General features: G+C 45.8%; 1 protein-coding gene across 2 annotated transcripts in view; it reads left to right on the top strand.

The window, feature by feature from the left end:
• Positions 1-14,610, top strand: part of POLR3B (RNA polymerase III subunit B) — a 106,218-nt gene that overhangs the window by 69,528 nt on the left and 22,080 nt on the right. For both annotated transcript variants that reach the window (XM_046013525.1, XM_046013526.1), the window contains exons 21-23: positions 1,775-1,933; positions 4,453-4,570; positions 6,518-6,660. In XM_046013525.1, coding sequence (XP_045869481.1) covers positions 1,775-1,933; positions 4,453-4,570; positions 6,518-6,660 — 420 coding nt within the window. The remainder of the gene's footprint in view (positions 1-1,774; positions 1,934-4,452; positions 4,571-6,517; positions 6,661-14,610) is intronic.

Raw genomic sequence — 14,610 nt, 5'->3', positions numbered from 1 at the left:
TCACCGCTTCATGGTTTGTACCCGTCACCTGACCTGAAGTCTGACTCGTCTCTTCATAATCTCTTTCTCTCTTTCCTCCCTGGCATGCCCGCTCTGCCTTCCCCTTCACTCTCTGTAGTTGCTAGGCAGCCATAATAGTACTCCTAGACATGTGTCTTTGGCATGAATGTTGGCTGCACTTAATTTATGCCTCTTTTTTTCCTCCAAATGACAACAGCCATGCTTTAAAACTAGATGTTTTCCTTTCTGATTAACTGGTAACGTTTATGTGGAAATCTGAAGACTTTGTGATATCTGTCAGAAACTCCACAACACAATGTAATGATCTGAGTTTACTGTCCTCCAGCTTTTCAGCTATCACCTGTAAATAACATGTCCCTTTACACTTAGAGGAAAACACTTCTTGATTTCAGCCCGTTCAGATTCCCACTGCGCTCCAGCACGTTGCAGTTAATGGCCATTGTACAGAATTTCAAGATCATGTAACGTTTCCGAAGCAGCTGGCTCTCGGAGCGGAGTTTATTATGGCTGTACACAATTTACTAGGGGCCACGCTGACATCTTCATCTACCATCCAGATGTAGATACAGTTATTTCATCGCACAGTCACCTTCTTTAAAAATTGCATTAGAGCACCAGGGTTTTATTTAGAAATCTATTTTTTCCTGATTTTCCAAACTCCCGTTCTTAGATTTCTTATATAAGAGTTCTGCCTTTAGGGAGGATCGTTAAGTGAAGGACTTTACAAGCATGCATTTTATCTCCTCAGTAATAGCTGGCGTTTAATCCCGAGACATTTTCCTATTACAGTGAGCTCTGACATGGCTCAGTATATCCTGGGGCGATTAGAGAGAATCCAGCTTAGAATAACTGCTTGGCAAGAGGGAGAAAAGGATAGAAAGAAAGACTTGCAGTCACAGAATCTTGGGAAATGATATTTAGTGCTGATGAGTTGACAGTTCTTCTGGGCAGCTCTGCAACCGGTGAATCTTCTTGTGGGATTCAGTGCTGGAAGTTTTTGCTCCATCTGAAGGTTTCTTTCTGTTCATGTTGCTGATCTTTCATAATGTGCATTTAGCTTGTAATTTGGTCTCAGGACTTTCCCCTCATCCACTAGACACATGTGATCTAAAAATATAATCAGAACAAACTCTGATCTCTTCTGATCAGCACACAGGCAAATGATTTCTCCCCTTAAAATCATTTGATTGCAGCTGCTTTTCATTTTCTCACCTCTTTGGAGAAAAGTTAATCTTTTGTTTCCTTGTTTGGGACTTCCTCTGAATGTCAATTAGAAAAGAAAACTTTTCAGAGAAGGTTAGCAGAAGTGAGGCACTAGAAGGATGCGTAGGAAGAAGGATCGTGGCTGGCCAGTGGACTTGGCATGTTTCATCTCTGCCACCAACTTGCTGAGTGACCTTGGTCACGTCACTTCCCTGAACCTCATTTTGTAGCACTCACTGTAGACAGCTAGGGTAAGCCAGGTGGCCTCTGGGGCCCTTTCTAGTTCCCGTACTCTGTGGCTCTGTGCTCCAAAAGAATCACAGTGACATTCAGACAAGGTCTATTTCATGCCGACACGTGGTTGTAGAGACCCCCCGTGTTTATGTGGGTGGGGCATGGGGAGGGAAGCCCTGAGCCAGCTCTTGAGATGATTAGATCCCAGATTAGCCAAATGTAGAACATGTTTGGGGGTGTGGGTGTTCACTAACACAAATCTCGTTTTCTCCTAGTCCTGTTGGTTGTTCTTATCCCTGTTGGGGTTTCATTTTAGGCTTCGGGCGTTGCCTTGTATATAAAAATGCTAAATGTACGTTGAAACGCTATACCAATCAGACCTTTGATAAAGTGATGGGGCCAATGTTGGACGCTGCCACGAGGAAACCCATCTGGCGACACGAAATTTTAGATGCGGATGGTATTTGTTCTCCAGGTAAGGGCCTTTTTTTTTTTTTTTTTAAGATTTTATTTATTTATTTGCCAGAGAGAGAGATCACAAGTAGGCAGAGAGAGAGATGGGGGAAGTAGGCTCCCTGCCTAGCAGAGAGCCCAATTCGGGGCTCGATCCCAGGAACCTGGGATCACGACCCCAGCCGAAGGCAGAGGCTTAACCCACTGAGCCACCCAGGCGCCCCGGTAAGGGCCTTTTAAAAAAACCATTTATATTTATATTTTTGAAATATGAAAGTTATTCAGCAATATTTCTTAACATTTGGTAAACAGAGAAGAAAAAAGTTAACAACTTACAAAACCACGTTCCTAACTCAATCAGTGAGGTCATTTTTTTAAAAAGTAGTTTTTGTTTGTTTTTTAAATTGTGGAGAGATAGCGCACAAGCATGGGGAGGGGCAGGGGGACAGGGAAGGCATCTCAAGCAGACTACCCACTAAGCATGAAGCCTGACACAGGCTTGATCCCACGACCCTGAGATCATGACCTGAGCTGAAATCAAGAGTCAGAGGCTCAACTGACTGAGCCACCCAGGCACCCAGTTTGGTCCTTTTTGATGAATTTCCTTTTCAGTCTGTTTTTCTGTGCATATATTTCTACATAGTAGTCCTAGTTATGCTTCTCTACTTAAAATTTTGAATCTCAGAAGAGCCACTTTAAGGAATTATTTAGAAGAAGGTCATGTCCCTACATCTACACTGGCATGTCATCATTTGTCCATTTAGGTTAGACCGGCTTTCTTAGAATCTTCTCCTAAAAAGTGGGACTCCGTTATAATTACAAACTTGTAATGAACTTTGCTGATGCAGCCCACAGCAACCGCTGTTGTGAGTCCTACAGGCCAGTGTGGAGACTAGCATTGACCAAAGTGTCATATGTGAACCTGTATCCAGTCACAGCCAGGTTAAGGAATCCTGTAAAGAGCTAGGAGGGCATTTGATAGCAAGAGGATCTGACCTAGGCAGGAAGCTTGGGGTAGCCTTCCCTAAGAAAGCGGAGCTGAGATCTGGAGAATGAGTGAAGGTAACTAGCAGATAGGGAGAGGAGTGTGTTCTGAGCCGTGGCAAGGGCTTGTGTAACTATTAAGCCGCAAGGCTCACTAGTCAAAACTTCTGAAAGGAGGCCACTGGGAGTGTGGCTCCTAGGGAGAGTACAGGGGAGGATGCTGAACGTGAATCTGGAGAGAAAGAGAGGGAGGGGCAGGGCCCAGACACAAGGCTTTGCAACCATGCTACTGTTTTCATTATGATCCTAAAACCAATGCTGTGATCAGATGGCTTTTTTTTTTTTCATTTTATTTATTTTTTCAGCGTAACAGTATTCATTCTTTTTGCACAACACCCAGTGCTCCATGCAAAACGTGCCCTCCCTATTACCCACCACCTGGTTCCCCCAACCTCCCACCCCTGACCCTTCAAAACCCTCAGGTTGTTTTTCAGAGTCCATAGTCTCTTATGGTTCGCCTCCCCTCCCCAATGTCCATAGTCAGATGGCATTTTGAATGATCATTCTGATCACAGTGTGGAGAAAAGAGGAGAAAGGGCCCAAAACAGGGGACACCAGCAGAGAGCTCTGGCCGCAGAGCCAGGTGATGGGAGCCCACAGTGAGGTGGAGCAAGGGCGTGGGGCAGGGCACACCGGGAGGGGAGAGCCACGTGACTCGTCAGGATGTGCACGGATGGTGAGTGCTGTGTCCGCTGTGCCCACAGCCCCGGGGTGCACGGCTTCCCCTCTGCCTTGCTGCACTTGTTTCTGCAGAGTTTCTCTCCCTCTTAACCTGGTTCATGTGGTTTGGAAGGTAGTACCGTGACAGTATTGTAGTTCTTGGCCTTTGAGCTTACCAGGAAAAGATGCAGAGAGAGGTGAGAAGAGCAAGAAAATCAAAGAAATATTTTGATTTCCTCATTGTCCAAGTTAGGTCAGCAGTGACTTACTATTGTTTGAAATAACTACTAATAAAAGTAAGTGGCCCAGACTTGTTCCAACACTCTAGAGATCTATAAAACTGCCACTTACTGGGGCCCCTGGTGTCTCAGTCAGTTGAGTGCCTGGCTCTTTGTTTTGGCTCAAGTCATAATCTCAGGGTCATGAGATTGAGCCCCGTGTCGGGCTCTGGGCTCTGCGTGGAGTCTGCTTGAGATTCTCTCCCCAACTCTGCCCTTCCCCCCACTTGCACGCACATGAACGCTCTCTCGCTAAAATAAATGAATGAAATCTTTAAAAAATAAGTAAAATTGCCACTTATTGACCTGAAGTTAGTATGGTCCCCTAAATCAGTTTCTTGACATTTTACACTCTGTGTGCTCATCTGATTTTTCAAATGGGCTGGCACAGTTCTAGACGAGTCCTGGTGAACTCTAGCTTTTTCCTTCCTTGTGTGCTTTTTCCTTCCTTGTGTGCATTTCATGGACCAATCTAACTGCATAATTGTAGGCTACAGTAATGTTTGTATTCCACAGAGATGGTAATGACCGGGCTGTGATTCTCTTCTCTTCTTCTTAGGTGAGAAGGTGGAAAACAAGCAAGTGCTGGTCAACAAGTCCATGCCCACAGTAACTCAGATTCCTCTGGAAGGAAGTAATGTGCCCCAACAGCCGCAGTACAAGGATGTGCCCATCACGTAGGTATTGGTTGTGCCTCGGAAATACATAGGAAGATTCAAAAAAGAGAGAGAGAGAGAAGGGCTAGAGGAAATTAGAAGTTACTCTTGGAGGGTTAGAGAGGAGAAATGACAGTTCGGCGTAATAATAGTTGTCCTGTGGAGACAGCATGGTATGGAAGGAAAATCAGCTGTGGAATCGTGGGGGCCTTCCAACCTGGGCTTGAGTGGGGGGCCAGATAGGCAGGGGTTCCAGATAAGGGGACAGTGAATGGGAAGGCCCCATGGGCAGAGGAGCACCTGGGTTTGGAGGACCAGTGTACCCTGCAGGGACGAAGCTGTGCAGTACTTGGGAGTTCATTTGGTAGATGGTGATACGATCAGATTTGTGTTAAAGACGTAAATAAATAAAACCACTGGCCGCAGTGTGACGTCACCATCACAGTGGACAACAGCTGGGCTTTCGTACTGGGTGTGCCGTGGGTTACCTTACGTGGGTGAAGCACTCAAACTCTTGGGCTTGGTGCTTTCATCTGAACAGTGAGAGATTTGTGCTTGTTAGTCTCCAGATGTCCTCTGGGCTCTCAAATACAGTGAGATATGAGACTTCATGAGATGAGCCCCGGGCCAATGGTAGTGGCCACACTGGGACATAAAACTAAAATGAGTAACAGGATACTCATTCTAGCCCAGGAACTGAGTTAATCCAGTTCAAGAGGTAGGCCAGAGCGTGACATAGGAGAGCTGGATTCCTGGACAGCAGAAGGCAGTCCAGCAGATCCATTCAGTGCACAGCTGAGGTCTGCTCCGGGCCAGCCACGGTGCCGCATGTCCCAGGGAGACAGAGCTGAGAGATACCACCAGCCTTGCCTGCGAGGAGCCGCATCTAGTTAGCAAAGACCTACACAAACACTTAAGTACGGGGAATATCAGATCATCCTTCGTGGCTTAGCGGAGAACGTTCACAGTACCAGTTCTGTACAATTCTGGGCATCATACAGGTGTTAGCTCATTTGTTCTTACCACTACCCTGTGAACCAGGCCGTCTCTGGATGGCCCTGTTTGAAAGACAGAACCATCTCTAGATGGCCTTGTTTGAAAGACAGAAACAGAGAGGTTAAATAATTTACCAAGGTCACACAGCTACAAGTGGCAGTCAGGATTTGAACTCTCACGGTCTGGCTTCAGAGCCCAACTCCTGCCCACTATGCTAAATGCTGTGGGTGCCATGGATTTGTCTGTGCAGTCAGAGCACAGGGGAGAAAGTGGGCCCTCTACTTAGGGGAGGGGTCAGGACCCTTGCATCCAATCCTGCAGAGCAAAAGCTGTTTTTATGACAGCTTTTTATGTTTTTATGACAGTTTTTATGACAGAATGACAGATGATTATGCTAGCTGGTTTTCTTCCTGCCCTGGAGGAGGAGATCTTTTTTCCTCTTCAAAGCTTGCCCCTCCACTTTCCTGGGTTCTTCATTTAATCTAGACCTTTTTAGGGACCTGATTCTGTCATTTTCTTTTCTGTTCTTCCATATCTTCAACTAGTTTTCTATCAGTTCCTTCCCTATAGACTAGAAAGTGTGCTCACATATTTCTTATCCTTAAAAGAAAATGCAGCCTCCCTGGGAGCTCTGTGATCCTTCCAGGCTGCCACTCTCGGTGTCCAAGCTTCCCGTTCCCTTGTCTGCGATAAGGGAGTAGCCGTGTATGAATATGTGTGGTGTGGGTTACATTGCCTTAAGCCTGCCTCGTAATAAGTGTTCACTAAACGTTAGCCATTTCAATCCACGACTGTAAAAGGGAAATTGTAACCTTAGAATTTAATGTTGAGAAACAAAAGGCACGTTTCAGAGTCCAGAATGGCAATGTCGAAACATTTTGTGGTTGATATTAAATAAAATATGACCTGTGAGCGATAGGTTCACAAAGTGCAGTTTGGAAAACTGTTTTGGTGACTTCCTCTTAACATTAGCTACAAAGGGGCAACGGATTCATATATTGAAAAGGTGATGATCTCTTCAAATGCCGAAGATGCTTTTCTGATCAAAATGCTGCTGAGACAGACCAGGCGTCCAGAGATTGGAGACAAATTCAGCAGCCGTCACGGGCAAAAAGGTAAATTGTGTCGTTCTTCAACTTTGTTTATAAACTGAAAATGGTATTTATTAACCACATACGTGAGAAATGTTGTATAACATTCCCCTGTTAAAGAAAATTTAGTCCATTGAAAAAATTATTACATTGGGATCAAAATTATGCTTGTTTTGTGCCTTAGGTTAACCTGTTGATATTTTAATGGCATTGAAAAAATGTACCACAGAATTGCCTCTCTTTGCCTTTATCTCCTTCAGCAGCTGCTCCCCCCCCCACCCGCCAAGATTATGAGTCCATTCTAGACAGTGTACCCACTAAAGTATAGGTAGCTGTTTGAAAAAATAAATAGCAAGACCTGTTTCTCATGGAAGGTGCATATTTCCAGTCTGGCGGGCCGTGGTATCATGGGAGATCAACATGAGAAGGCGCGTCCAGGCCCCGTGGGGAGTTGTGAGGAAGCGCAGACCCTAGGTGCCAGTAGCCAGGCCAAGGTACCGACCAGCAGCCCAGGTCTCCCGACACCCATGCAGCGTCCTCTTTGCCCGCTGCTCCGCGGTCCCGCTCCTGGATGGGTTTCTCCACCAGACCGCACTGGCGAGCCCCATTCCTCGCTGGTGGTTGCCGATGAGTTCTCACGCACTCGTGGCTTTGTTTTGTCTTTTTATCTTCAGGAAACAGCACTGTGTCACTACTGATTAACTTATTCTTAGTAGGGTCCCTTTTAGTCGTACATCTACCATGCTGCCGAGTGGAACATTGGCCCCGGGCGGTTGAACTGTGGCTGTGTCTGCCACTTACCTCGTTTAAGAACCCCAGGAGCAGCTAACACTTTCGTGGCACTGACTGTGTGCCTGGCAGTGTTCTCCGCACTTTCCACGTACTGACTCACTCTCACCCAATCCTGGGAAGTCGGTGCTGTTTTCTTCTGCTTCTTAGAGGTGCAGTGACATGAGTCACTTGCCTGGTGTCCGCAGTCGATGGTAGATGTGGGTCTTGAGCCCTCGCCGTCCGGCTCCAGAGTCCATGCTCCTTCCTGCAAGCTGTGCTGTGCGGAGTGGCAAGCAGTTAGTGCTGTGCCGGGAGCACAGTAGGTGCTCAAGAAGAGAGCAGCGATCACTAGATCACGAACGCCGGTTGTCATGCCTTCTGCGCTCCTCTTTACTGGTAAATTCTAGTGTGATGTCTTCTTGTTTTTAATTGATTGGTCTGAAGATAATTGCATTTCATGTTCTTGCTGTTTTCAACTTTTATTTGCTAAGCAGGTGTATATGACAGTTTGTTTAAGTTGTCCAGCCTTAGTTCTTATTCCTTCCATCAGTGAGACTGTTCCAGACCAAGATAAGGGTTTCATCAAAAACATTTTTGGTTCAGGGCACCTGGGTGGCTCAGTGGGTTAAAGCCTCTGCCTTCAGCTCAGGTCGTGATTCCAGGACCCTGGGGTCGAGCCCCGCTTCAGGCTCTCTGCTCAGCAGGGAGCCTGCTTCCCTTCCTCTCTCTTTGCCTGCCTCTCTGTGAAATCTGTCAAATAAATAAATAAAAATCTTTAAAAAAACAGAAAACATTTTTGGTTCAGATGACAGAACAGAAACAAGATTATTTTTTAGCCTGTCAGCATCTTATTTTTAAAAGTTCATTTTATTCATGTGAATTTGACACTTCTACTTCATACAATTCCCTAAGATGCTAACTCTTCATTCCTTTTCAGTGTTGTAAACATTTCTTGAGATTCTGGTGTTTTCTACTGCTGGCCCGTGAAAAACAAATTCTCTGCATTGAAACTATTTCTCCCTTCCTCTTGGTCTAGACAGTTTCTGAGATGTGCTCCTAAGTTATTCCATAATCTTGTTCACAGCCTCTGTTTCACTTGACCTATTCCCTGGATAAGGGCAAAGCTAGGTACTCTTCGTATAAAATGTTGGCACTGGGTAATTTACAAGAATGCACCCTGTAAGAGAAAGCTTTCCTTCTGAATCTGTTTACAAACTTCAGATATCCCAAATCTCAGGTTTTATTCCACTGGAGTATTACGCAAAGAGTGGAAGGCTGGCAAACATTTCAGTGATTGTCCACTCTGTTCTGTAACTCCACTAAACTTGAGGATAGGGGTCATATGCTTGTATTTTCATGAAGCCTGATAGAGCCTTTCTCATGGAGGATACCTGATAGGTAGTTGATAATGGTTGAATATATGAGTAAATTGAAGGTAGGGAAATGAAAGGGGACAGATGTGGTCCTCTTGATGGACTGATTTTACTCAGGTTTTCATCTATACATAATGTGTGAGCATGCATGTGTATAGTGTAGATGAAACAGTACTTTTGAAAATGAGAAACACACTTGTTAGTAAGCTGCTGTAAACACAGACCTGTACAGGTACAGGTAAAATGCCCCCAGGTCTTTGTGCTCTAACATTTGTCAGACTGTTAGTATGCTAGGGACAATGTTCATTGGCAGAAGTGGTTTCCAGTCTGCAATGATGTGACACGGCAGATTTTGGAGATCGGTTCAACCTTAGTGGGGCTTGATTTGGTACATCTCCACGAAACGGAAAGAAGCCCTCTTGGGCTTAGGTGACCTTTCACTTGTAGTGAGGAGTTTATCTCATGAGTTTTCTTTTCCAGATGGCTTTTAATCCAAGGATGAAAACCTGATTAGCCTCGATTTCCCTTGACACCCCCTTCTCTTACAGCTTCATCAGATTTATTGAAAAGTTGGGGAGTAAACGGGCAAACAAAAAACAGGTAGCGTAGGCCTTAAGAAAGTGATGGAAGGATGATGTAGGACCCGTACCCAAGTATAGTTGTTGTTTCTTTTAAGTAGGGTTTTTTAATCAGATAATAAATGCACTGGTTTAAAAGGTCAAATAGTACAGAAAGGGGGGGTTTGAACTGAAAAAATCAGTCCCTGCCTTTTCTCCAGTTCTGGTTCCCAGAAGCAATTTCTTCTTACTTTTACCTTTGTATTTCAAAATAGTATTTCTAAGCACCTGTATCTTCATTCATCTATTTTAGAAATGACATACTAATTTTCTGGTACGGGAGACAGGAGGAGCGAGCATTTCACTGCCGCTCTTTCTTACTCCCCACCTCCATTCCCTGCACAGATGTATCATAATTTGGGGTTATTTAATTATTTAAGTTGCGTTATTATGACCACATAAATATTGTTCACCCCCAAACCAAGTAGTTGAGTGTGTTTTCTCTATTGTATAACTGTACTTTTTCAGAAGTTAATAATTACCTTGTTTTCAAAATTTGCTCAATTTTCTTATTCCCATTACCATTCTTCATACCATCAACAGCCTCGCAACAGAATTTTGCACACTCATCTGCTAGGACCATTTCCCTCTCCCCTCCATCAGAAGCCCCCCCCTCTTCAGCGCCCCGTTTCCTGCTCCACACTGCAGGGGTTTTCCTCTAAGCCCCAGCTTCCCGGCCAGTGTGTTCAGAATGGATCCCCACAGGCCAGGGGAGCGGAGCCTGGCTCAGCAGGCGCCCTGAGTGGCCTCATCTGTGTGCCCCAGAAATGTTTTCTAGAAAGGTTAGAAAGTACCCTGCGTTAGTTTGCTCTAACCAAATACCACAGACTGAGGGCTTAAACAACAGAAATTTATTTTCTCACAGTTCTGGAGCCTCAAGTCCGAGGTCACAGCCGTGGCAGGTTTGGCTTCTTCTCCTACCTCTTTCTGTGGCTTCTAGACAGCCATGTGGTCCCTGTGTCCTCACGCGGTCTTTTATCTGTGTGCCTGAACCCTGATGGCTCTCCCTCTTCTTACAGGGACACAGCCATATTGGATTAAGGCCCACGCCATGACCTCATTTAGCCTTAATATCCTCTTTAAAGACCCTGTCTCCAAATAGGGTCACATTCGTAGGTCTCCTGGGGGTGAGGACTTCAACATAGGAATCAGAAGGTGGGGGACACATTCCATGAGACACGCTAGATATGTTCAGTGGTAGTCATTTATGAAATTCCCATTTAAACCCCTTTTGCTTGGCTCGTCCCATGTCGTCCCCACTCCCAACCTCCCACCACAGTGGAATAGTCTGTTCATTCAATCGCTTGAGAAAGGATGCACAAGAATTTTTTTTAAGATCGTGTATATCTGAACGTGTTCTGCCCTCATACTTGATTTATATTCTGGTTGGTTATAGAATTCTAGATTAAAAATGCTTTCCTCTAAGAATTCTAATGACATTGCTGCATTTTCTGGATTCCATGTAACATTATTTTTCCTGATCTGTGTCTATGTGCACCCTGTTTCACTCTCTTTCCCTTCCTTCCCCGTCCTCACTTGCCTCCCCCTCCCCACAAAGCTTTTACTATCCTTCTTCTGTTCTTGGAATTCTAAAATTTTCATTCCTTGTCCTAGGAAATCAGGAACCTTTTCTGGAAGTTTAAGGTCCTTCCATTTTCGGACATTCTCTTATTTTGTTGATAATCTCCCTTCATCATGTTCCTTGTACCCTCGTTGTCTATTTCCTTATCTTCTTGATTTTATTTTTAGGAGATTGGATTTTTAGTTTCCAGATTTTTTAAAAAAGATTTTGTTTATTTATTTGACAGAGGGAGATCACACGTAGGCAGAGAGACAGGCAGGGAATGAGGAGGAAGCAGGCTCCCTGCTGAGCAGAGAGAGAGCCCAGTGGGCTCGATCCCAGGACCCTGGGATCATGACCTGAGCTGAAGGCAGAGGCTTTAACCCACTGAAACTTTAACTAGTTTCCAGATTTTTTTTAACCTATTTTAATTTCTAGTAAAAATTTTAAATTGAATTTTTAGTCTTTTTTATAGCAGTGAGTATATATTTTTAGCATTATTTTCATTTTTAGTTTTAGTTTTTTGGTTTTTTTTTTTTTCTTTTCAGCTTTCTTCTGTTCCTAATTGTCTATTTTCCTTGAGTCTTCCCCTTCTGTGTCTTAGGGTCTGGTTGTCATTGTGTTTCTGTTAAAATAATTTTATATGTGGTTAAATATCCAGAATACCCTGTTGGCTAACTTAGGTAAGTACATTTTAGGTTCACGGAGGGTAGGAAACACACCCTCCTAATTTATTTTACTTCCAAAGCACCCAGCACAGCACTTTGCCTATAATGTGGTTTCCCATGACTGTGTTTGTGGCATGATTTATTAAGTACAGTATCTTAAATGTATAGACACAATAAGCCAAAATCATCTTCCCCAAATTAGTGCAACTTATTTTTCCTCATAAATATCAGAAGTGGGCTGGCTCATCGTTGTCTAGACTGATGTCAGAACCTCACCACCAAGGCTCCAGCTCCCCAGGCATAACTGAAACCACAAGCCCCCTGGGCTTTTCCAGCCGAGTCACTAAGTATGCATGCCCACCCCGGACACCGATGGGAATGGGTCTTGACAGCCCCAGAGAAACCTGTTTCGTCATATTTCAGTCACCACTGTGGGCTCAAAACTCTGCTGGGCTCATAGGAGCTAGAAGGGACATGGCCACCTCGGCTAAGGCCCACCAAGAGTTGTCTCTGCCCCTGAAGCAGCAAGAGGAGTACAAAGGGTCACATGTGGCCACAGGCTAAATGCCATGAGGAAGACCAGTAGTGAGAGAGCAGGTGGGAGCTATTTGTGGGTAGGAATAAAATCTTGGGACTTTGAAAAGACCTTTTAGAAGTCTGGTCTGGGTCCATCTTCCTGGAATAAGAATTCTTTTAGCTTATCTTTGGCAGGTGGTTTTCCACTTTGTGTGTGCCCATGAGGGGAAGCCCCTCCTGCTTTCCAAGGCAGCTGCTCTGTGGTGCTCCCATTCTGATGGTTCCGCGGAGCCCGAGGGCGCTGCTCTGGAGCGTACAGCGGCCATCCTGCCCCATCCTGTGTGGGTCCTGAGCGGACGCCTTCCCCTTCGGCATGGCCACCCCCTGTTCAGCGTTTAAAGAATACCTTCCGGTTGGGAAAAAGTGGGGCAAAGAGGTAGAGGTCTTGAGCCCTAACCAAACGAGCTGTTTTATCTCTTTATGCCTTGGTCCCCCTGTCTTTGAAATGGGGACAGTTGCCTAGGAGTTGTCACTGGGATTGGAGGAATCGATGTGTGTAAAACAGCAAATCAAGTGTCTGGTGCACACCCAGCAGCCAGGAAAGGTGAGCGGCCGCTGTTAGGTCTGTCCCAGGTCCCTTGCAGAGCAGGCAGGAAAGGAAGGCTTGGAGACTAGGAAATGGGCGGGCGAGTCATGGGGCTTGCTGACCCGCAGGAACAAACAGGAAGGAGCCCCTGGGCCTGGCTTTAAGCTTGGTTAAGTGATGGCACCAGTCACAGAGCGGCCTTGTCTCGTTGAACTTGAGGTGATAGAGGATCATCTCGGGTGCTGATGTCACTAGCTCGTTCATTGATCGCGCTCTCACTGTGTCCCAGGCAGGCACTGTTCTGGGTACGGGAAATGCACTGGTCAGCGGGACTGACAGGGTCTGTCCTCTCCTGGAATGGGAGCATGTGCTCAGGAGGAGCACTGCCAGAGTGGGGGCAAGTGATGCCCTCGGGGGGTGCTCTGGAGGCCCGGCCAGCAGGACTTGCTGGTGGCTGAGGTGTTGGGCGAGGAAGGGCAGGAACTGAAGGTGAGGACGAGGCCTGAGCAGCTGCTGCTGCTGTTTACCAGGCGGCAGAGGACTGGGGGGTGGGGGTTGGGCGTTAGGCAGGGGCAGGGGTTGAGGATTTGGGACCTCAGGTCTGAGAGAAACCTGGGAGACTCCAAGTAAAGATGTTAGTTGTGCTCTTGGATATAGAGTCTGGAGCTCCACAGAGGGGTAAAGGCTGCAGATAAAATGTGGACTTCACATGCATGAAAATTTATAGCACTTTTTTTTTTAAAGATTTTATTTATTTATTTGACAGACAGAGATCTCAAGTAGGCAGAGAGGCAGGCAGAGAGAGAGGAAGGGAAGCAGGCTCCCTGCTGAGCAGAGAGCCGGATGTGGAGTTCGATCCCAGGACCCCAGGATCATGACCTGAGCCGAAGGCAAAGGCTTTAACCCACTGAGCCACCCAGGCGCCCCTATAGCACTTTTTACCTTCTCCATCAATATGTCATAAGCATTTTCCTTCCATCCTTAATCTTCACAGTCTAATTGGTATTGTTACTCCTACTCTGTAGAACCTGAACCATGAGGCTCAGGGCAATGATGAGTAGAAGCTTGCCTACTGCAGCTGGTTGCTGGCAGAGTCAGGATTCAAATCCAGGTTTTTGGTCTGGGTACATTTCCTACTCTGGTAAATCTCGTTAAAGGTGACTCTTGTCTCTTCTGATTCACTCTGCCCCCAGATTGGCAACTTCCCTGGGAATCCCCCCACCTTGAGAGAGAAAACCTTTTCTTGTAACTGAAACCTAATATTTCTTAAATCTTTCCTGTATCTCCTCCTTAAGGTGGTCATTTTCTCAAAATTCCCATTCTTGGATAAGCAGGTTTACAGGCTGCTCTCTGCCATGAGCCTGGAGTCCATACTAATCCTTGCATACTTCATTCAGAACCACCTGCCAAACCCCCATATTAAGACATACTAGTAACATAAAGCTGTGTTTTTCAGGAACCCTTTCCCTTCTAGCATCAATTCATTGTAAAACACGGTCCCTGTACCCTTTTTTCGTCAGTCCTCTGGCCAGGCTTTCATGGCCTTGGTTAAAATTCTGTCAAAAATTTGAGCAGATACTGAAAGGAAGTAAACTGTTGAGCCCTCAACTTTGACCCTCCCCCTGATTCCTCTGGCTAGCTGGGATAGTTAGGGCCCAGAGGGACAGTGAGGACAGTGAGCTGGTTTGGAGCATTCACGTGCGGTGGGCACAGTTCTTGGCATCTGCAAGAAACTCTAAGACCCAGCTGCCTTAGTGCAGCTGGAACTGCTTCAGGCCTGGGAGAGCTGGATGTTGGCAAATGGGATGTGAAGGGGATGGAGGAGGTAGTCCCCAGCCTCAGCCGTGCTCTCCCGAGGTTGTCATGAAATGAGCTGACAATG

This window comes from Meles meles, chromosome 7 (assembly GCF_922984935.1).
Source record: "Meles meles chromosome 7, mMelMel3.1 paternal haplotype, whole genome shotgun sequence".
In the NCBI taxonomy this organism is placed as follows: domain Eukaryota; kingdom Metazoa; phylum Chordata; class Mammalia; order Carnivora; family Mustelidae; genus Meles; species Meles meles.
Note: the sequence above shows the minus strand (reverse complement) of the source record. Positions and strands in the feature narration are given on the sequence as shown.